This window comes from Phoxinus phoxinus (assembly GCF_949152265.1).
Source record: "Phoxinus phoxinus genome assembly, chromosome: 19".
In the NCBI taxonomy this organism is placed as follows: domain Eukaryota; kingdom Metazoa; phylum Chordata; class Actinopteri; order Cypriniformes; family Leuciscidae; genus Phoxinus; species Phoxinus phoxinus.
Genome location: NC_136894.1, coordinates 9905597 through 9927908, shown reverse-complemented (window position 1 = coordinate 9927908; position 22312 = coordinate 9905597). Strand labels below are relative to the sequence as shown.

Sequence of the window (22312 nt, the reverse complement as noted above, 5' to 3'; positions counted from 1 at the left end):
CTTCCCGCTATTGTATGTGATGTATATTTAGCCTGAACAGGGAGGCTAATGAGTGTTATGTTGTGAACTTGAACTGAAAATGAAATGCCACACTGGAGCACATTGACGTGGAGCAATGATCAAAAGAGAGGGAGAAAGAAAAAATAGGTAGCTTGTGGCTCCCAGCCAAGGATTACGAAATTGTGCACCGGTATGAGCAGGTAATGGTGGTTCATCGCCCAAGCAACCCTGATGATTTCATCCTAAAAGTTTTCCGACTCATTTGATTAGATAAACACAAATCTGTTCAGATGAGTCATTTAAATTATAAAAAAGCACTTTAATTACATTTACATAATTTATGCACTGCAGTTATAGATCATTCTGTAAAAGTCTTGAAATAAAAACTCTCAACCCAAAAGGCAAATTCAGCGGAGTCTTAAAATGTGAACTAAGTATTAATTGTAATTTATAAACCTCATGATGTTTCAAACACATTCTTTCCTTCATGGTACTCAAAAGAAGATATTTTGAAGAATGTTCATGCTGCTCTTTTCCATTCAAGCTCCAGATGAAAACATAAAAAGTAACCCATACGACAAGTTTTCTGGTGCCGTATTATATAATTTATTCATTGTATAGATTTGAGCTGTTTTTACATTCCTCAAAATGTCCTGTTTTGTGTTCCATGAAAGAATGAATGGGTTTGGAAAGGCATACGAGTGAGTAAAAAAAAAGTTTTTGATTGAACGTTGTCTTAGAAAAAGCAAAGGCACTGGGAATCCTGAGGAAAGAACGTCCACGTAAGCTTAAAGTCATAGTTATGTGCTGACCCGAACCGATCAGACGATTATATAAATATAAGACTTTCAAATAAAGTCCAGCATCAGATTTAATAATGAAAAAATAACCTCCGTTCTTGATCAGCAAGGAAAAATGTGATCCAGTAATCCAACATCAGCAGTGATGTATTTTGAGTTCAGTTAGAACCGCCAAAGAGGTTAGAACAGCTCACCGCAGTGTGGTTTAAAAGAGCACCAGTCGTGGTTAGATGTGGTTAAAAAGTGCACCACTCAGACAAAACAGCAGCGGGGAAGACATCTGTCCAGAGCAAGTATCCAAATCCAGACATTAGCCGTAACCCCTGGTCTGTGGCAGATGGGAAAAACCATCAATCCATGCGTCTAAACATCACAGACCCTGAAGTGTGTTCTGCTACTCCACAGGGAACGTTGAGGTATCACTGCAGCTCACTGCAAACCAACGAATCTGAAAGCACATTCTTATATTGATCTGAAAAAATACATTACGAGTCCTTCATTTCCTTGGTCCACCTGTGAGCTTGACCCCAATAAGCCCCATCAGAGCCGTGAGGTGCTAGAGTACAGGTACCTGCCTGTCAATGACATTTTTATGTTCGGTAGGGTTTGTGTCCTGATCTGAGGCTTGCTCGGCTTTTCTCCTCTTGCGGACTTGATGAAGATGGTTTTTGGACTTCTGGTGTGCTGGAGGTCAGGACAGTTCAAATATTAGCATCAATAGTCTTGCTGTAAGATGCTTGAGAATGCACTGGTTTTCTAGTTTGCAGAAACTTACCCGTCCATTCCAAGTCGCCGATGATCACCTTTTCGCACAGATCGCACATGTGATGACTCCGTTTGTTGCGAGACTCCACACCCTCAGCTCTGATTGGCTGTGTGGATGGCTGCTCTCCCTGGAATGGTTTAAAAAGTAGATGTGCTATGAATGGGGATTTGTAACTGGCCTAAAAAATCTTTAGAAATGATACCTAATAACCTAATGATAACTAAAAAATACAAAATAATTGAGTTTGTCATGAATGTTTGTAAATGTAAACTTATTTTAAATGTTATTAAAAACAGCACTTCACTGACAGGAAACTAGCAACACAAACGATTATGCAAAACCTCCACGGCTGGGTTCACAAGACAAATCATGATCAGAGGGGTGTAAACGGAGACATTAATTGTCAACTAAACAAGAAAGGAAACAAGTCAAACCTTTTGGAGGCAGTCCAGGATCTCGAGAGCAGGAGTAAGTACAGTAGTCTCCCAATCGGTCACATCCGTCACATCCAGACCGTAAACTGGAGGCACATTGCTAGAAGGTCCTGAGGATTTTGAAGATAAATTGACAAAAGATGACACTGATGAACTGCATTTTGATTAAACTTGCAGAATAATTATGGTGCAATGTAATGGTGTGAACACAGTGAACTCAGTTAATGTTACACCTTAGGCTAATGATTAAATTACTTTCCTTAACTTACAGCTCGAGTCCATTGGGAAAAACAATGACCACGATTTGCTAATTACGTATAGGCTCATTATAGAGAGCATATGATTGGGCAACACATCTGTTCAGTGCAACATACTGATCTATATTTTTGGTCCATTTTCCTGGAAGAGAAAGACTACATTTTATATCTGCTAAAATTGAATTTAGTCAAAGGGAATTTAGTCAACGTACCCTTTTACGATGAAACGGAAGTAGTGAAAGATATTTTCTTCCGTATTGTGACAAATTCGAATATAACGAATGATCAAAAAGGGGTGGGGGGGGGGGGGGTGTTCAGGGGGATGTAGAATGGGGGCATTGCACTCAAAAGTAAATGAGAACTTGCAGTCGATGGACTAAAAGTCAAATTTCATTTAACAATTTTCAATTAAACAATTAAAGATTAAAAATGTCAAGGACAAGAGGCTGGAACGGATGGAGTACTCCGTATGGAGTGAAGCGGGGAGGGCCTGCAGCAGCCTGAATCTGCTGAATCACTGCTGCTCGATAATCTCCAACAGCATTCTGACACTGTCAGCAGAGACGACCTCACTCTGCCTCTCTCAACGCTATTGATCCATGCACAATACAGCAGACATGCACAGATAATGAGAGGCCCATACGTTAAACACATCAAATTAGAGTGATCTGGTCACAAAAAAAAGGATCTACAGGGTATGTTATTCTGGTCCCTAGGTATTATTAAAGCACATTTCTTTTCATGATCTGAGGCATCATTCATGTCTACAGAGCAAACGGTGTGGGACAAGTTAGGTCCCGAAGTTCAATATTTAGGGTTGTGGCCTGTTCAAATAACCCAACCTAATGCTTGGCTTAGTGAGAAACACTATGTTTAGAACTTAACAGAACAGGCTTTCTGAAACTTACTTTACTTCACCCATGCCTTTGAGATGAAAAAACACATGCCTTTGAGATAAAGTCATACATTGCAAGTGGTAAAAATCACACTTGGCTGCCTGGAACACAGAGACACTCTAAATTTAAAAATCTGTCTACCAGCAATGAAAAACTCATCTTTGTCTTAAAATGAGAGGCCATGACCTGCTGTCATGCTTTACTCAAATCCTCTCACTTCCCTTATTAAACACAATAGACACATTTTCTACATCAATTATAGGTTAAACTTTAAAAAAAAAAAAAAAAAAAGGAATAGAAATGATACAGGAAAGTATTAAAAAGGTTCCATTAGCGACATCTTGTCTGGTGCTGCTCTAAACTGAAGGATATCACACACAACTGTGACCATATCCTTTTAAAACAGTATTAGAGACTGTCAATCTGTTTGGATTAATACTGAAAATCAATATGACATTTCAATGTGCAGTATAGTTGTGGGGCAAAAAAAAAAAAGCTTACTAAAATGGTGTAAGTAAAAAAAACATGGTATTATCATATTTCAATGTGCAGTATAGTAGTGGCGCCATTTATAAAAAAAAAAACATGGTATTATAAAATGGGTATTACCACGGTGCATTGCAGTTTAAAAAATACAAATAAATTAAATATACATAAGCCATATATATATACATACATAATATTGGTAAAATTATTGGGAGACCCCATAAACCAATGAATTCAGATGTTCCAATCACTTCCATGGCCACAGTTGTATAAAATCAAGCACCTAGGCATGCAGACGCTTCTACAAACATTTGTGAAAGAATGGGTCAGTCTAAGCAACTCAGTGAACTCAAGCGTGGTACCGTGATACGTTGCCACCTGTGCAATAAGTCCCTTCATGAAATTTCCTCACTACTAAATATTCCACGGTCAACTGTTAGTGCTATTATAACAAAGTGGAAGCAATTGGGAACAACAGCAACTCAGCCACGAAGGGGTAGGCCACGTAAAAATCAGAGCGGGATCAGCACATGCTGATGCCCACAGTGCACGGAAGTCGACAACTTTCTGCAGTCAATAGCTAGAGACCTCCAAACTTCGTGTGGCCTTTGGATTAGCTCAAGAGGCTAATTAATAGCTTAGAGAGTAGAGAGCTTCATGGAATGGGTTTCCATGCCCGAGCAGCTGCATTCAAGCCTTACATCAAGTGCAATGCAAAGCGTTGGATGCAGCGGTGTAAAGCGCGCCGCCACCGGACTCTTGAGCAATGGAGACGTGTTCTCTGGAGTGACAAATCACACTTCTCTGTCTGGCAATCCGATGGACAAGTCTGGGTTTGGTGGTTGCCAGGAGAAAGGTAAATGCATAATAAAAAAGTGTAAAGTTTGGTAGAGGGGGGATTATGGTGTGGGGTTGTTTTTCAGGAGTTGGGTGTGGTCCTTTAGTTCCAGTGAAATTAACTCTTAATACTTCAGCATATCAAGATATTTTGGACAATTTCATGCTCCCAACTTAGTGGGCACAGTTTGGAGATGGCCCTTTCCTTTTCCAACATGACTGCACACCAGTGCACAAAGCAAGGTCCATAAATGCATGGATGAGCGAGTTTGGTTTGAAGCAACTTGACTGGCCTGCATAGAGTCCTGGCCTCAACCTGATAGAACACCTTTGGGATGAATTAGAGCGGAGACTGCACGTCCAACATCAGTGCTTGACCTCAAAAATTCCCATAAACACACTCCTAAACCTTGTGGAAAGCCTTCCCAGAAGAGTTGAAGCTGTTATAGCTGCAAAGGGTGGGTCAACTCCATATTAAACTGAACAGATTAAGAATGGGATGTCATTAAAGTTAATGTGCATGTAAAGGCAGACGTATATTAGTTAATAGTATTCTTTATACTAAAATATACTTCTACAGTATTGGTTAATCTTAATGTTTATTTCAACAACTACAAATACATAATTAAAACAAAAAAGTAAACAGTGGTGCATCTCTAGTCATTTAATTTGAGAAAATTACTTGACTCAATGCGATTTCATTTGATCCACACTAAGGCCCTGTTATTGGTATTAAGATGCATTTTGTCAATCCATTCACAAGTAGACAGCGCTAAATACACGTGTAAACGGGGGCTTTAACGTTTTGAGCTTGTCCACTTTGACCACTTCCAGGGTAATCAAAAACGTATTTGACTGGATTTCTTTCGTAGTGCAAACATTCATATGATCTAATGCATTCAAACAACCACAAAAAAAAACACCTACTGACCTAATGTGTAAACTATGTGAAGCGTGCTGGCCAGATGAGATTTAAACTTTGTAGGCTGAAGACCCAAGTTTAATTTGAAGAAGAAAAACGTACCAAGCACAATGTTCTCTCACCATTTCTAATTTCTAACACGCACTCACAGCTTCCAGCGTGTTTTTGCTGCTATCAGAGTAGAAACGAAAGCTGCTGCTCTCTGTGTGTTTTTCCGTCATCTCTGGTCGTGTTCATATGTAAATTGTGCAAGCTTATTTTGTCCATTAGATAGAAATATCTGAAAAAGCCCATAGATTTACCCACCCATATACCCTCCCCTCAAAGAAAACAGGACAGAAGTGGTTGAAAATTAATAAAAGACACCAGGTGTAAACGGGAATGTTTCTCCCTCATCTACTTGTGATTCGAACGACCAAAACACATCTTAATAGCAGGTGTAAACAGGCCCCAAGAAAGCTAACTGGGGTCAGTGAAGTGTCATTATGATCAGTTGCAGTGGTTGGGCTCATGAAGGTATAATTAAAGTCATGATGTAGACATAAGCAGTCAAAATTTCCCTGCTGTGATAACCAATCTCGAAGAGGCATCTTTCTGGCATGATATTTTTCAAACACTGTCTACTATAACTGTCAAACTACTTTGAAATGGCTTGGCAACCTATACTTACAAATGTTTGTTTTTCTTTAAGGTAATGTTAGTAAAACTGACAAACACAAACTGAATATGCAAGAGCTCTCAAGATGTGTAGCCTGTTTATAAATTATAATTGCACAATGGTGTTGACAAAAACTATGAGCTCTTTGTGATAAAGAAGAAACCTGACCTGAAACTGACAAATTCAATGAAAATAAAAAAAAATATTTAAAAACTGCCACCTATAATTCCAAGTATAATTTTTGATGTGGGAAGCCCTCTTTTTTTAAAGTACAATATCACCAACCCTCACACCTGTTTGCCTGAGGGAAATGTTACGCAAGTCCAGAACGGTCACAAAGAGAAACATGTCCTTAAACACTTCTAAAACAAGATGTTCGTTAAAAGAAGACTATGCAAAAAAAAAAAAAGTAATTTGCATAAAATGCAAAGTACATAACCACTGAACATTGTTTGTAACCGTAGTTAAATGTTTATCACAGAAAATCAAATTCTTTGTCAAACGGTTACTCCACGTCTGGCAAAAAGGAACCGACCGTTTCTAATTTAACCTTTGGCTAACCACTGGAATGCCTCCAAATGCAGTCTAGTCCTTATCTAGATGACACCAATAAGTATTACATAATCCAGAAAAACAACAGCAGCACCTAGAATATTAAACACACTAAAAGGCATTTAAAAATCTGAATGGTTATCAAATAGTAAAATGTATTCATTACATATATATATATATATATATTGAACTATTGAAATTAATAAATAAATAGTACATTCAATCAATTTCAACTGATTTTTTTTTTGTTTCTAACAAAACCTTTTCATCAAAAAGTATGTCATTTAATTAATTATTAAAAGCATTTTATGATCGTCTAGTGAACACTATACATGAAATATATTACAATGATGATTTAAATAAATATAATTCAATATCAAATACCTGCTGTCAATTTTGATAAATTATTTATTGAAAATGTTATAAAATGAGTATATGCACTATTAAATGGACACTGCTGCTTTGCAACTAAATATTCAATTTGAAATTGAAAATTAAAAATATAAAATCCATTAATTTATCACACTCAGCAAAGATATCTCAGCAAACCTGAAAGAATTCATTATGTTAATAATGTCTTAGAAAGCCATGCAATAAATTAGATGCATCCAGCTTTTGCATTGGCACCAATTGCACAGGTGTTCCTGCACACAAGAGACCCAGCGTCCCACTTAGCTGATGTAAAGCATCTCTCTACCTCAAACTAAACCTTGTTGCATCTTGCTTGCCGTCGCTCCTAATCAAAGACAGTTCTGCAGTCTTTATGTCCGCTTTTGTGCTTATCAGAAAAGAGCGGCAGCAGGTGGGCCTGCACAGAGACACCTGGCCTACCTGAGCCATGTGGGGAGTGGAGGACTTTTTTTGTACCTCTCTCTGGGGTATAGAAGTTAGAGGGAACGGGTCAACGATGGCCATCTGGGGGTAAACAGATGCTGAACGGAGGGCTTTCCCCCCACCCACAATTCAAATCTCAGTGAAATCTAAGTCAAGTAATCTTGCCAGACCTGAATGGTGGAAAAGAGGAAAGAACAAGGGTTTCTAACCACAGAGATCTCAAATATCTGCCTAAATGAGGCGGCACCTCTGCAGCACACCCACGGCAGACAGCCGTGCGGCTGCTGCCTTTTGAGATGTGAAAAGACCCCTCGCTCACCAACTGGCAGATCTTTTCCAGAGTCTCTAAAGACATGGGCATCAGGAAACACACTGAGCAGTCACACCTGCTGCTGTTAGTTTGATAAGAGAGCCTAGGTCTAGAAAAGACGAAGGAGTGGATATGGATATCAGCACAGGACACCGGCTGTAATGTTGGACAGCTGTAGGACTAATCATCAGACAGCTGTAGCTTGTGAACACCAGGTCAACACCTCAACAGCTGTTTTTAACTCCTTAATTTAGTTTACATTTGCTTATACATTATGTGGCCATCTTAAGCAAAATCTTCCACAGTATGCCATTCACAAGCTCATCAACACACGTTCATGTATAGACACCCATGGACAAAGGTCCATAGGCAAACGGATGGCATTCGTATTTTTGCGGGAATGCATTTAGGGAGTGTGGGGCGTGTCCCGAGGTGTGTGTGTGTAAGGGGACACTTTTCTATGTCGCACCTGTCGCACATCCCACTCAGGTTTCCCCTATCGTTGACAAAAGGCAAGAGACTGTTACTTAGTGCTCACATTGCCTCCCTGAGCTGTCGACTGAACTGTTGTCACGGTTACCCCCCAAGCTACTCTCCCTAGGGTAGCGGAAACGGAGCTCAGGTTCACCCTAATCCCGAATTCAGCTGTCAACAGTAGGGTTCAAACCAGCACAGCTCAACAAGGTAGCACACTGACTATTAGAGCTGGCTATTGGCTGCAAATTAATTGATTTTAATAAGGGAGACACATCACAAGAACTTTTCTTCCAAACAATTTGTGACGGCTCTGAAGGTGATGCTCCCTTCACAGCTGTCAGCTTGGGGCAACGACCAATATACAGAACTGGCTTATTCATATCAGCTCAGAGTTTGTTTCAAGTTATAAATAAAACCACTGATTAAAAAAGGAAAGAGGAGATCTTGATCGCCCCATAGAGGCCAGGAGGACAATGAACGCAAGTTTGCCCTCAATGAACCCACAGTCCTTATCCCCAAGAGGCCTCACTATAAACTCCAACCTCCTGCCACCCTTCTGAATTCCTATCAGTACTCTAATGCCTACAGGATTAGACCGGTCAGCTGAGGGCCCCATGAGGCACTAGGATGCGTGGGGTGTGGAGGGAGGGATCAGTTAGGCTACTGACAGGCAGCCACAGGAGCTTAACCAGACCAAAATCAGGTCAGAGTCCAGCAAAGGGTGGGAGAGAGGTGGGGATGGATGCAAGGGGTTTAATTGTGATGACTTGAGACCCACTGGTCTGGTGAACCTGAAGTAAGGCAACAAGAGATGACCTAAGAGTTTAAATGCTTCTTAGAAAGCTAAACCCATTATTGTAGTACTCAAGTGTATCTAATTTCTTAGTCCAAGATCATAATTTCAGGAGCAGTTCAACTAATAAACATTAGGACTCCAATAAGCTGGTTTCTACTAGTCACAGAAAATATGGTCTTGGACTTGAGTACTACAATACTGGCTAACAGAGCTGTTGAAAATGTACAGAGAAATCTAGCCTGCTACTTATCTAATTATTTTCTTAAATAATTAGGATGGCAAAAGGCTTGGTATACCGCATGGACGAAGCAGAAACTTGCCACGCTGTAGGACTGATCACTGATCAAAGCACCAGGAACCATCTGGTGAAGAAAAATACTTTATAAGAACATGACCAAACGGCTCCTTCTTGCAGAACTCAGAAGAAGATTCTTCAGTAACTAAAATCAGGACACAAAGACCATAAAGGAAGGCCACATTCACAGACATCTCACCTAATCCCAGCTGCCCTCGTGTGTAGGGTTCAGCCGCAAATGGTGGGACACAAAACTACTCTTAATAAGGGCTAGCCACTGTCTCTGCCTAATCTCATTATGGCTAACAGGATTGCTGGTAGTCTCCACAGGGATGGGGAGCAAGGGGTAATCCAGACCAGGATCTTCAGAAACAGGGGTCAGAATCCAAAGGGAATTCCCATATAATGTTGGGAAGAATGGTAGAGGCGGTGAAGGCCAGGGACTTCCAAGGTAAAGTGGAAATCAAAGGTAAATCCAAGACATTCGTTTGGTCAGTGTTGAGGTGCTTACAGGAAGTAGAACAGGAAAGATGAATGGAAGACATGAAGATGATGCATGTGCCAAGTGGAAAAAAACAACATGCATGTAAACTTGAAAAAAGCATGTTCCAATGAACATTGTCATCTCATGTCATTCCAAACCCATATGACTTCCATGGAAAACTATTTTCTTTCCAAAAAATGTTTTAAAGAATATCCTGGCCACTCTTTTCAACAAAATAAAAAATTATTTAAATAATTTTGAAGACATTTGATAGAGCTTTACATGAAGAACAGACCAAAATGTAAATCGTATTTCACTGAAAGTTCTTGACATCCAAGCTAGCTCTACTTGCGGTGTTCACAATAGTACTTTAAAAAACACTTCTTGAGACCCTGTGTGTTCTGTTTTTATCCCACTCCTTGTAGCTGTTCTGTACGCAAGATACACGTCCTGTGTGAACGTCCCCAGTGCCACGCACATGCACACATTCCTTTTAACTTTATAGCTTTTATTATGCAACAAACTAACATTATTTCACTTCTACACTCGCCATTGTTATGAAGTGTTCTTTACCTCCTTTATCTAGATAAACTTCACACCCTGTTGTCACCAGCACAAACATACGTACACACACAGCTGTTTAACCACTGAAGTGCTTGCCTGATTCGGCTGTTGTCTGTTAGGAAGTAAAAGTACGAACTGTTCAGACTGACCGTGTCTTGAAACACCCAAACTTTACGAGCATTTGATCTTTTATCAATCCAAGGCCAGTAAATACTGAACCCTGAGCCTTGGAATTTTGAGGCTGTCTGTGAGGGAGGGGTAGCCTTCAAACACACACACACACACACACACACACACACACAGTATTTCTCCATGACTGTTTGTGTGTTTAATGGGCTGTGTGAAGTCCATCTCGTTAAAACCAGCTGTGATTACCTGACCATTAGACCGTACAGAAAGAAAATGAAAAAGAGACACAGCTACAGTAACCTCTGGGGGCGACCAATATACAACAGACAAGCCACAAGTGAAGCCAATATTTAATGTCCAGCAACGAATTCAGAATTGAGATGAGTGAACTGAACACTAATGGTGGATGCACTTCCCTTGTGATCCAAATTGAAGCCAGTAGCTGAAATGCACTCTGAACTAACACAGCTGCAGTGTTACGGAGCATCTAGCAGCAGAGACTGTACCTCACAGACAATTAAACCCTCAAACATGAGACAGGATGGAAAGGGCAGGACGACAAACTCACGTTTAAGGGTGGTGGAACTTTCATGCAATGTCGTCCATGAATTTATTCCAGGGAAAATATGGCTAGAAAAATCTGTGGTTTGGTGCCTTATGGGCATCAAATAAGCTGCCTTCTGAATTTGAACACTGCACAACACCAAGGAAAGAGTGTGTATTCAGCGAGACTTACTCTTGAGGAATCGGTTGCGGACCCATTTGTTCTGTTTTCGGGCATAGCGGCGAGTCGCCTGCTTGAGAGACTCGACCCCTGTGAGAGAAAGAAAAAGCAAGATCAATATATGACGGTCACACCAAGTACTGTGTGAGATGTTTGTGGGAGACAAGACACATTTTTTTTTAATACATTTAAAAAGTAATGCACAATAGGTTTACCAACACAATTTAAAGTGCTTAATAGCAAAGCATTGAGGACAAGGAGAAGAGGAAGAAGCAGTTCCATTAAAAATCTTAGCCACCCCACCCCCTCTCAATTCACTTCCTCTTCAGTATATCCTCTTACCCCTGGTGCCACAGCATATTGGGCTGCCTGTGTACTAAGGCTACACAATTTAGTCAAATTTATTTATTCTTTCGACAAATATTAGCATTTGCAATGTTATATTTAAAGGGATGGGTCACCCAAAATTTTTAATTCTGTGATCATTTATTGTCATTCCAAACGATCAAGACTTTCCTACATCTTTGGAACTTTTTAATAAAATTGTTTTAATAATTCGCTTATTTTTGTTGATCCATTGAAAACCCATGCTAACAAGAGTCTCATGCATCAAAAAGCACAAAAAGTTGTCTTTCTGAAGACACATGATCACTTTATACGATGAACAGATTAATTTTAGGATTTTATTTTACATATAAACCTTGATCAATGCACATACATGAAATGGAGCACATCAAAAATGATAAAAGGAAGCTCAAATGTGCTTGCTTGACACATCAGAAGCATATAGGTTTGTTTTCGGACATCAAGCAAACAGTTAAGCTTCATATTTTACAATGCCTTTTTGTACTTTTTGATTTGTAAAATATTTGTCTGGAATGACACGAGTGTGGATAAATGACAGAATTTGAATTTTTATGTGAACTATGCTAGTATCCCTTTAAAAATCTTGCACTGCTGCTGCTTAGATAAATATATATATAAAAAGGTCATAAAACCACAAACAAAACAAAACGTAGATAAATTGTTCTTATAAGATATATATACAAGAATAACTTATCTAGGCCTAGTTTTTTTTGACTAGTCAATGGAAAACTGAAAGAGTTGTATGTATATATATATATATATATATATATATATATATATATATATATATATATATATATATATATATATATATATATATATATATATATATATAAATAACTCTTTCCGTTTTCCATTGACTAGACATGTGCCGGTATACAGTAATACGATATATCACAATAATGAACATTCACAATATTGTTATTGTGGCCACTTCAAAATACTGTGATTTTTTTTTTATTAGAAATCATTCAGATTTCCAGAATGCTATTTCTGAATACTTTTTCCATCAATGGTTACAATGCACACCACCGCTGTGTGCTTCATCAAAGGGTATGCACATTGATGTAAACGAGGATGAGAAGAAAATCGAGTTCACATTGCATTTACATTGTACTTCAACTTGAAAGTGTATTCCGATCTCTTTTTGGATCAATGTAACATTAATTTTTATATGTGATGCGATCTGGGAAAACCCGTCGGATGTCGCGCTGGCACGTTTTCAGTAAGGTCTAAAAATAGATTGAATGTCAGTTTTTTTGACAAAATTGGGTTTTCATTAAATTATTCTTCTCTAACATCTTGTCTATCATCTGAATAGCCTATATCTTGGGAAAATTCACTAGTTTAGTGCAGAAAATGGCGATTTATAGTGGCAAGCTGAAAAGACTGTCTTTCTCTTTAAGAACACGCATGGCGGGGCGGAGGTGCAAAAAAACTAAATCGCCCACAGCTCTTCTTTACTTAACACTACAAAGACAGTTCACCTATCAAAATAAACCACATACCAGAATAAAGGTCCCACCAGTCCTGTGTAAACTACAACGGCACGCAAGTTTTTATTTATTTATTTTTATCCAACGTTATCGTGTGATGCGGAGCACAAGAGAACAACGGAGTCTGAAGTAGCTGCTCGCTTAAAAGATCTTGCTTGCCTCTCAACCGTCCAATTTCAAAACGGTTTTCACAGGATGAATTTTGAGTTCGTAAGTTTTCGAATGATACCTAACATTACAGACTGTAATGTCAAATTTCACCATGTGTGGTTGGTTTTCCCAGATCGCATCACATATCTTTAAAAAATAAAATAAAAAATTGAAGCACTGCTAGGTGGTCCATCTAACCCTCAATTCTTTATTTTTAGAGTGATCTCAATTTCACGTGCAATTTTTATTGTGCTCCTCATTCCAAATTAAATAACCTCCATCTACAAAACTCTGGTGTCATCATGTTATGTTAAATTTTACAGTAACCCGTGGCACCAAAACCTCAGAAAATATTGCATCATGAGCCCCTTGTGTGATTGAAGTATGTGCAGTTGACAACAGAACAGAGCTCTTTGCTTTCAGTTTGAAGCACATCTATGCTCATTAAGGCTGAATGTATTTGATCAAAGATACAAATTAAAAAAATAAGTCATTTTGTGAAATATTACTAAAATTTAAAATAAGGTAACTTTTGATTGTTTTTTTATTTATTTACTCCTATGATGGCAAGGCTGCATTTTGAGCAGCCATTACTCCAGGCTTTGCTGCAACATGAACCTTCAGAAATCTTTTTCACTTTTTTTTGTATTGAAGCTGCAGCACATAAATACACATTTGGTCAAATAATACATATTTTGATCTTGTCATACAACGTCGTCTTTTTCCCCCAGAACAAATGAGAGTTATCAAAAATATTGAACAATAGTGTATATTTAAATTAAACTGCAGCTTTTTGCTCTTTAATAATCCAGTTGTTAAGCCTGACATCGTGTCACCATTTACGAGTCCAAACAATCTATCAGAGGTGTGGTACAACCAGAAGGAAAAAAAAAATCATGATTTTTACCTTTAGCACTATGGAAATCTCAGGGTTTTTTTTAATTTTTGCTATAAATGCATAGCGTTGATAAATCTCAGTTAAAACAGAAAATGAATGTAATAGCAAGAGCAAACAGACAGGGTCCAAGCTTCTACTATATGTTGATTTAGTGTACATACTAACATTTGTGTATTCACCTCAATGGCAGTGGCATCCCCACAAAACTAGAAAGCAATTCACAATCCATCATATCAACATGAGAGCAACACAAATCAATCAGAGAGCAGTATTATCATCTTCATGGCCAACTGAAAAGTCACTAATGCTGAGCACTAAACACTCATGAGCTCTCAGCAGACATGAGCGCTGTTATGAGTGCTGCAACTTTCATGCTTAGCACGCCAGTAATTGATTTTGACACCAATCCGAGAGAGAGAGAGAGAGAGAACAAAAATCCTGACGTCTTCATCTCTACAGCCCCTCAGCTGCTGATGACAGACTGAGCGTTCACTCTTGAACGCTAAATGTTTTAGAGATCTGATCAGACACAAACATTAGAGCAATTCTCAAAACTCTACTGAAAATTTAGAAGACAAATACCAGTTTGCTTTATAACAGGGCTGTCAATCGATTACCAGTTTTAACTGAATTAGATATGCCATCACATTGCCGTATTTGATGAGAAATCTTCACAAATGAATATATAAAGTCTATTCAATAAATAATTGAATAGACATTACATAAAGTGTCTTTCAAAGTCAATATGCTGTTGTCCCGTCCACAGCGACACAATTTGTAATGCATGAAGTAGACTTCCTGTCTGCACTTTTTAGTTGTTGGTTTGTGTATATGTGCCTGACACCTAATTAATCATTACCGTGACAAAAAGTAATTAATCACAAGCAATTAATCAAACATGTACAATATACTTGTCTGAAGGTGGTAGTGATCATTTTGTATTACAATGAAAATGTATTTTAATCAGTGATGGACAAAGTGTTTTTGCATCAAAGTGTTTTTGCTTCAAATGTGCCGAGTTTGTTCAAGGACTGGTTTGTTTGACTGTTTAAAAAAAAAACTGCTTGGAAAAGCATGAGAATGCTTTCAGAATGAATTTCTGAGATTGTTTGCGCTCTCTTTTGTGTGAAGTCAGGAACGGTTTCATAACTGTTCTCACGCAGAAAAATTTCAAGAACATCAACAATCTCACTCTATGTTCATTCCCAAGGCCTGAACTAACAGATGTTTAGTTTACAACAAAAGAATGAAGACATTCAAGCTAAAACAAAATGACAGAGTGAATGAATGCTTACCTTTAATTTTCAGTTTTTCACGTTCTTCCTGACTCATGTTCTCTTTTGCTGTCAGGTACTCGTGAAACTCTTTAAAGCCAATAGACTGAAATATGCCATGCTGATAGTCCTGACTGTAAACACAGAAGAGAAAAACTAATTACTTATGTATACCAAATGATTATACACATACAAAACCTGAAGAACAGTACTAGATTTTTACAGAAGTAAATATCACTCATCTTTACCCATGAAAAATAGCACCACAATGCTAGAATGTTCTGGGTTGTTGTCAGCGTGTTGCTATGCAGTTGCCAGAGATATTTACTGGTTGAAGCCAAAATTGCCAAAAACTATTTTGTCAAGTCAAAATGTATTTTCTGTTTTATTAGGGCAGCCCCCTAATAGTCGAATAAACGTTAATGAACGAGAAGAGGCTTAGTCCACCAAAATTGTATTAGTCGGTTAGTCGCACAAAAAGAAAACTCACAAGTAGTAGCGTATCAGTGTTGCCACTGATCAATTGAGCTACTTTTGCTTTGTTGCCATGGGTTGTTTTTTAGTTTGCGGGTTAAATAAAAGTAATATACCATTTGAAACTGTAAAGGCTCTGCTTTGATTTGTGTGAACTCACAATAACAACAAAACGTTGCGCTTTTGTAAAATAAAGAAAACAAACAGGATGCAGTTTATGCTGTCTTGTTTTCTCAGAACTGGAGTGCGTCACAAAAATGAACCAAACCTCAGTGTATAGGCTACTTGACTCACGGACATGAAATAGATACTATATATCTATAGTAATCTTGAAATGTCTACTTTAAAAAACAAATACTCTCAGCTTACGTAATCCGGTGCATTTCTCTCTAAAGGCGTTCCACTATACAGCGGAGATAGCGAGCCAATAAAGTGTCCTTCCTATTTTTTTCATAATTATCCCTTTTGCTGGTGCTTTGCGGCAAGCTTGAGCGAAGAATTGTCTATATTTTACGCCTAATATATATATATATATATATATATTACAGGCTCATTATGGTTTAGTATCCTCAGTATATATTTATTTAAATTAATATAAACGTGCAATGAGTCGACTAATGGCTTAAATTAATGATTAGTAGTCAACTAGAAAAATCTTTAGTCGGGGACAGCCCTATATTTTACCCAAAAAGCTATATAAATATACTAGGGATGCACCGAATCCAGGATTCGGTTTCGGCCTAAAATTTAGGTTTTTAAAGGGGTTCGGTTTCTGCCGAACCTTCTATTTTTTTTCCACCGAACCCTATAAGCTTGCAATATAATACACGCGCTAGCGCTACGATGTTCGACGTCATGCCGCCGTTGATTACGGGAAGGTGTTTACGTAGTGTAACGCGTAGAAAAATAGGGATACCGGTAGCTCACAGCTTAAGTTATAGCAGAGGCCAGAAATACTCATGGAGGCGATTGGCATCTTACAACTCGCACTTTATTCCCCAATTGAACTCATGTAACTGTCTGTCACACGTTTTACCATCCACAGGGTTACTTAATAAAATAAGATAAAAATGAGCATCAAACTGAAATAACCCGCATACATGGGGTATCGAGGCGCATACAATACAATACAGACTGCCGACAGTTCAACAGGGAGCGCGCAGCTCTTAAAGGGGCCACAGCTTATTTCCACTCGATACAGTAGGTGGACCGTTCAAATGACGTAGGCTGTGAGAAAGTTAAAATGGAACTCGTGAGCAGAAAAAGTGTTGTTTGGCAGTACTTTCAGGCAAAAGAATGCAATGACGATTTGTCTCGTGGTGGCAAGGACCCTAAACAATATACAACATCACCGCTGTTAAAATGCATAATGTTGCTTATTCTATTTTTTTTTTTAAGTTCAAATATAATAAAATGAAAAATCCACTGCTGTGGACGTTGTTTACTTCATTGATGTGTTTACTGTGTTAATGGACTGAGGATGGGAGTAGGATTCGGTATTCAGATCTTAACCAGTGGATTCGGTATTCGGCCGAACCCCAAAAATCTGGATTCGGTGCATCCCTAAAATATACACTACTGTTCAAAAGCTTGGGATTTTTTTATGTTTTTTAAGAAGTCTTATGTTCACCAAGGCCACAAAAAAAGAAAAGAAAAAACTGAATTATTACTATTATTTTTCCTATAAAATGTAAGGGGGAGGTAAGGCTTATAATGCCATTATAGCTCTGATTCTTTCACTTAGAACTTCAATTAAATTAGATTGCATTCAAGCATTGTACAGCATCTGAATTATCAAAATGATTGCCCTCTTTCTCTGTTGCGCTCTGTCTGGGTGACATTCAGTGAAGTCGGAAGTTCAATAGCAACGGGCTGTTACCGCAAGCTCTTTTGTGAAATATAAACGCTCTCGTAACATTTCACATATAAAATCATATCATATGAAGTGTTGCACTGGGAAAAGTAATCTGAGAGCACACACACACACACAAATCTGTCAAAGCATCAACCTGCTCACATTAAACTACATTATTATGACAATATTTAAAAAGTTGTGCTCCCATGTTTTTGCGCAATTATTCAACAGCTCACTCTCTTTAGTCATTTTTAAAACGTATTTCATCGTACAAATACACTTAAAGCAACTGTAAATTAATGTCACTGACTAAACGACAAAAAGAGATTAACAGATGTCATTGTTATCAATGTTATTGATCAGCTGTAGCTGAATTTACAGAACAATATTCTAAATATAAGGCCTTTTGGGTGAACTCAAGGGTGAAATCGCATCCAATGTTTAATGGGACCCAATTTTAGATGGAGAAGCGGTCACTGGGTGCATCAGAACCCCAGCCCCTGGGGTAAAAATGAGTTGTCATACAGCTCAGAAAACAGAAAGAGAGATCAGCCGGTCACAGGGACACAGACAGTGCAGACGGGGTGAGGGGGAGGGGGTCTATTGACAGGACAGAGCGAGATAGACTGAGAGGGAATGGAAAGGAGAGACCGGCAGAGTCTGACCTTGCTGCCTAGTGACTGCTCCCCGTGTAAGGAGAGAGGGCTGGCGGAAGGGTGGCAGATGCAGACATAAAGAAGAGGAAAAGGGGGAGGAAGAGAGTAGGATGACGTGAGGAAACAGGAGAAAAGCGCTTGGGTTGGCAAGTTTGCCAGCGAAGACGTCTAAGAGTGGAGGTGGGGTGCGATCGGCTTGACGGAGCGCTGGGCGGTCGGCCATCAATCGGCAGAAGCCACACCCAGAGCTGCCCAACCCCAGACACTGCTGTGTCATCAACATCCACACACACCGCAGTGCAGTCCATCCGCCAATATCCCTGCACAACAAAGCATGTGACAGCACTAACAATCAATAATTAATCACCTTATCAAACAAATATTGTTAGTGCATCCATAAACACAGGCTAAAGCTGCATCATAGGCTTCGCTCTTGATCTGATTGCCGCAAGATTGGATGATTGCAGTGTGATCTGCTGTGCCGTAAATTCGCTAAGAGGCATTGCACCATGCTTGTCTTTGCAAAACTCACCGCTATATAGCCAGTGTTAATGGTGGTTGCCTGGTTTCTAGAGTGTTGAGTTGTTTTCAGGGCATTTCTATATGGTTGCTAGGGTCTTATGAGTGGTTGCCTGGCCATATCTATGTGAGGGTGTTATGAGTGATTGCTAGGTCATTTCTATGCAATTGTTAGGATGTAATGAGTGGTTTCCTGAGTGTTTCTATGTGGTTGATATGGTGTTAAATACAAACAAAATAAGAAGACAAGTATTATATAACAAAAACATGAATTAAACCAATTAGATTTTTCCAGGTACTATAGGTTTATTTAACATGTAGTTAGAAATAGTACATACATTGAATAATCAAATGTACAAATTAAAGCTGCAAAAGTTATTAGTTATTAGAGCAGCAGGTTTATTAGGCTGCTTTCCTTTTAAGAGCGAATGCACGGATCCATTATTTTGATACACATACGATTTACACCCAACTGTTTACTTTCACTTGAGACATAACCGACTGTTTACATGAATACACCACACAATGGGCATTTTGACAAAATTGTGTGTATTCGACCATTCAAGTGCAATAAGACGTGAAAGAGAACAGAATTCGCAATCGCATGCTAAGAGATAGTTTTCTGTGCACACACTTCAGCTGTGTCAGTCAGCACAGTTCTGTCACGACTTATAGCGATCATTTCTATGTAATTATTAGGGTGTTATGAGTGATTGCCTGAGCAATTCTATGTGTTTGCTGGGGGGGGGGGTTTAGAGGTTGCCAAGGCGTTTCTATTTGATTGATATGTTATTGTTATGAATGATTGCCTACTGGTCTAAACCAAGATAGCCCCCCTCCCCCCTCATTTCTGTGATATTCTGGCCCTTAAATATGGCTTGTGTATGTCCTTTAACGAAAATCAGTAGAACAGATGTATGCCCCATCTGTTCTACTGCCCACCCGGCAAAAAAAAAAAAGCAAATATAATTTTTTAGAAATGTTATAACGCAGTTTTCCTCAACAAGATTCAGATTATTTTATTTACAAAGCTATTTTCATGGCAAAAATGTAATTACAAAAATACAAATATATAAATATAATAAAAACAATACAAACCGCAAGTCATTATACAAGATTTTTTAAATTAACATTTAAAAATTATGCCTGAAAAGGTTTTGGATTTTTTTATCATATGTCCTTAAGTGAAGTAACTTCATAAAAGAGCCTTCTGCTTGTATTAAGTCCAGGACAATCCAATAAAATATGTTTGACAGATAAGGGAATTTTACAAAACATGCATAAAGTTGGGTCTTCACCTTTAAGCAAAAAAGCATGGGTCAAACTTGCGTGACCCATACGACATCTGGTGTATACCACTTGATTAAGTCTAGTTTTAAAATTGATAAAAAGTCTGTTTGTAATTTCCGGATGAGTTTTTTCTCAACAAGCCACACATTGATATCTTTACCTCAAACAGTGTCAGATAAGTTATGTCCTGAAGGTTCAAATCCCTAACCTAAGTATGAGCAATAGTTATAGCAACGCTTGCCTTTGAGAAGCATATTGTAAGTATATGTTCGAAAGTAATGACGTTTTACATTTAAATGAAATATTTAAATACATATGCATGTTGAGATATTAATAGTTTATTAATAGTTTATTAGGGCTGTAATCAACCAAAGGAAATCTTGGTCGACTGAAGTCCTGAAATTTTCGACTAAAAATGACGTTAGGAAAAAAAACGTTAAATTAATTAGCTGCGCACTGTGCGCAGTACTTGGTAGCCTTGTTGTCCGCCTAAATGAATTATAAATAAAAATAAAAAATAGTATGCTATTTGCAGTATATTAAATCGTTTTTGACCTAATTATTTTGCACTGAAATGAGTCTGACACACGAGTCTGTCGGCTCTGACAGCGTTGCATCACGTGCACCTGCGCAATATCATAGCCTATGATTTCCGAAAATAGTACTGTTGTCAACTAGTGATATAATCACAAGAACTTTTGAGGAATATGCAACATAATTTAGACAATTGTTTTTATCATATGTATTATAATAACTGACAGCTCGCAGCAGCTCGCAGAGTGAGGCTGAACACAGGAGCGCAGCTTCGCGGCTGAGACACGAATAGACTATTAACTTAAAGCTTTACTCTTAAACACAAAAGGCACGTCCATTTTAATAAAAAAATCATATTTATTAAACAAACCAGATCAAGAGCAAAAACAAAATAAAGTGCATAACTGAAAATAAAGCATAGGCTCAAAACTAACACAAACAGTGGCACAGCGCATAGCGCATTAGGCTACAATCATTTTTTCCCGTTTTCTATTTAAAAAAAAAAAATGCTGCCACACTGCCGATGTCTTTGTTGACATGGTAGAGGAGGATATGAATTAAACGCTCTCACAAATAAATAAATAATATTCAGCAAACCTTCTAGTAGCCTACTTTCTTCAATCTGTCTCTCTTCTCCGGTGGTTGGGCTAATCCAAAAGAAGTGAAAACAAGGGGGGTGTTCTGAAGACAGACTGTTACCTGTGAAACAGGGGTGCTCTGAAAACACCCCCATTAGCAATTAGTGCTTTCCACCTGATGAAACGAACGCGGCAAAACTGATGAAATGAACGCGCCAAAAAAATCGACCAATCAGAATTTTGGTCGAGCCAGAACGTATCGACCAACAATCGACTAATCGACTGGGAGATTACAGCCCTATAGTTTATATATATATATATATATATATATATATATATATTTTTTTTTTTTTTAACAGATAATAAGCCATCAATAACACTCTTATGCCAAGGTCACAGACACATCAAATGTTACGCAGCAGTATGGACCAATTAATTTCCTGTGAATTCAAAAAGATACACAAGTGTAAATGCAACCTCTTGTAACTCTACATACTCTGAGCCAGTCGAATGATTCAAGTGTGTTTTAAGGAACGTCAGTTATTGGAAACACTTTGCTTGTCAAAACCCTGGATTCCCACCATTACTTAAGAGAAAAACTCACTGTAGACAGGAACAGCGGGTGATAAACTTGCTTCAACTTGTTAACTTAAAAGGTCAAATGTGCAGAACAGGTTCAGCCTGTGAAACTTAGCTTTCTTGTATTTTACTGACAGTTGAAGAAGAAAAAAAGCTGTGTAGCTATTGTGTCAAGCAACTTGAGAGATAAATTACACATGGTTCATTCAGAGGTAATACAAGGATTACGAATACAAAACAAATCTGACCTAGTTCCATATACCAAATAGAGGATTTAAAAAAAAATCAGAAACGCACAATAGATAGGTGGCTGATATTATTCAACAACTAGGAAAATAAAATAATTATAGAAACTAATAAATCTATGCAGCTGACAACAAACCGTTTTAATGTGTAAAGGTGAATTTGTTCGTTTTGTTCTG

At 38.2% G+C, this 22312-nt stretch overlaps 1 protein-coding gene across 4 annotated transcripts in view; it reads right to left on the bottom strand.

Moving 5' to 3' along the window:
- Positions 1-298: 298 nt before the first annotated feature.
- Positions 299-22312, bottom strand: part of trit1 (tRNA isopentenyltransferase 1) — a 48430-nt gene continuing 26416 nt past the window's right edge. For 2 of the 4 annotated variants that reach the window (XM_079590156.1, XM_079590157.1), the window contains 6 exons: positions 15427-15539; positions 11234-11311; positions 2001-2110; positions 1576-1693; positions 1376-1484; positions 299-1248 (listed from right to left, as the gene is read on the bottom strand). In XM_079590156.1, the coding sequence (XP_079446282.1) occupies positions 1230-1248; positions 1376-1484; positions 1576-1693; positions 2001-2110; positions 11234-11311; positions 15427-15539 (547 nt within the window). In that variant the 3' untranslated portion in view covers positions 299-1229. Of the gene's footprint in view, positions 1485-1575; positions 1694-2000; positions 2111-11233; positions 11312-15426; positions 15540-22312 lie in introns of all 4 variants that reach the window. The other 2 variants (XM_079590159.1, XM_079590158.1) reach the window with 1 other exon arrangement.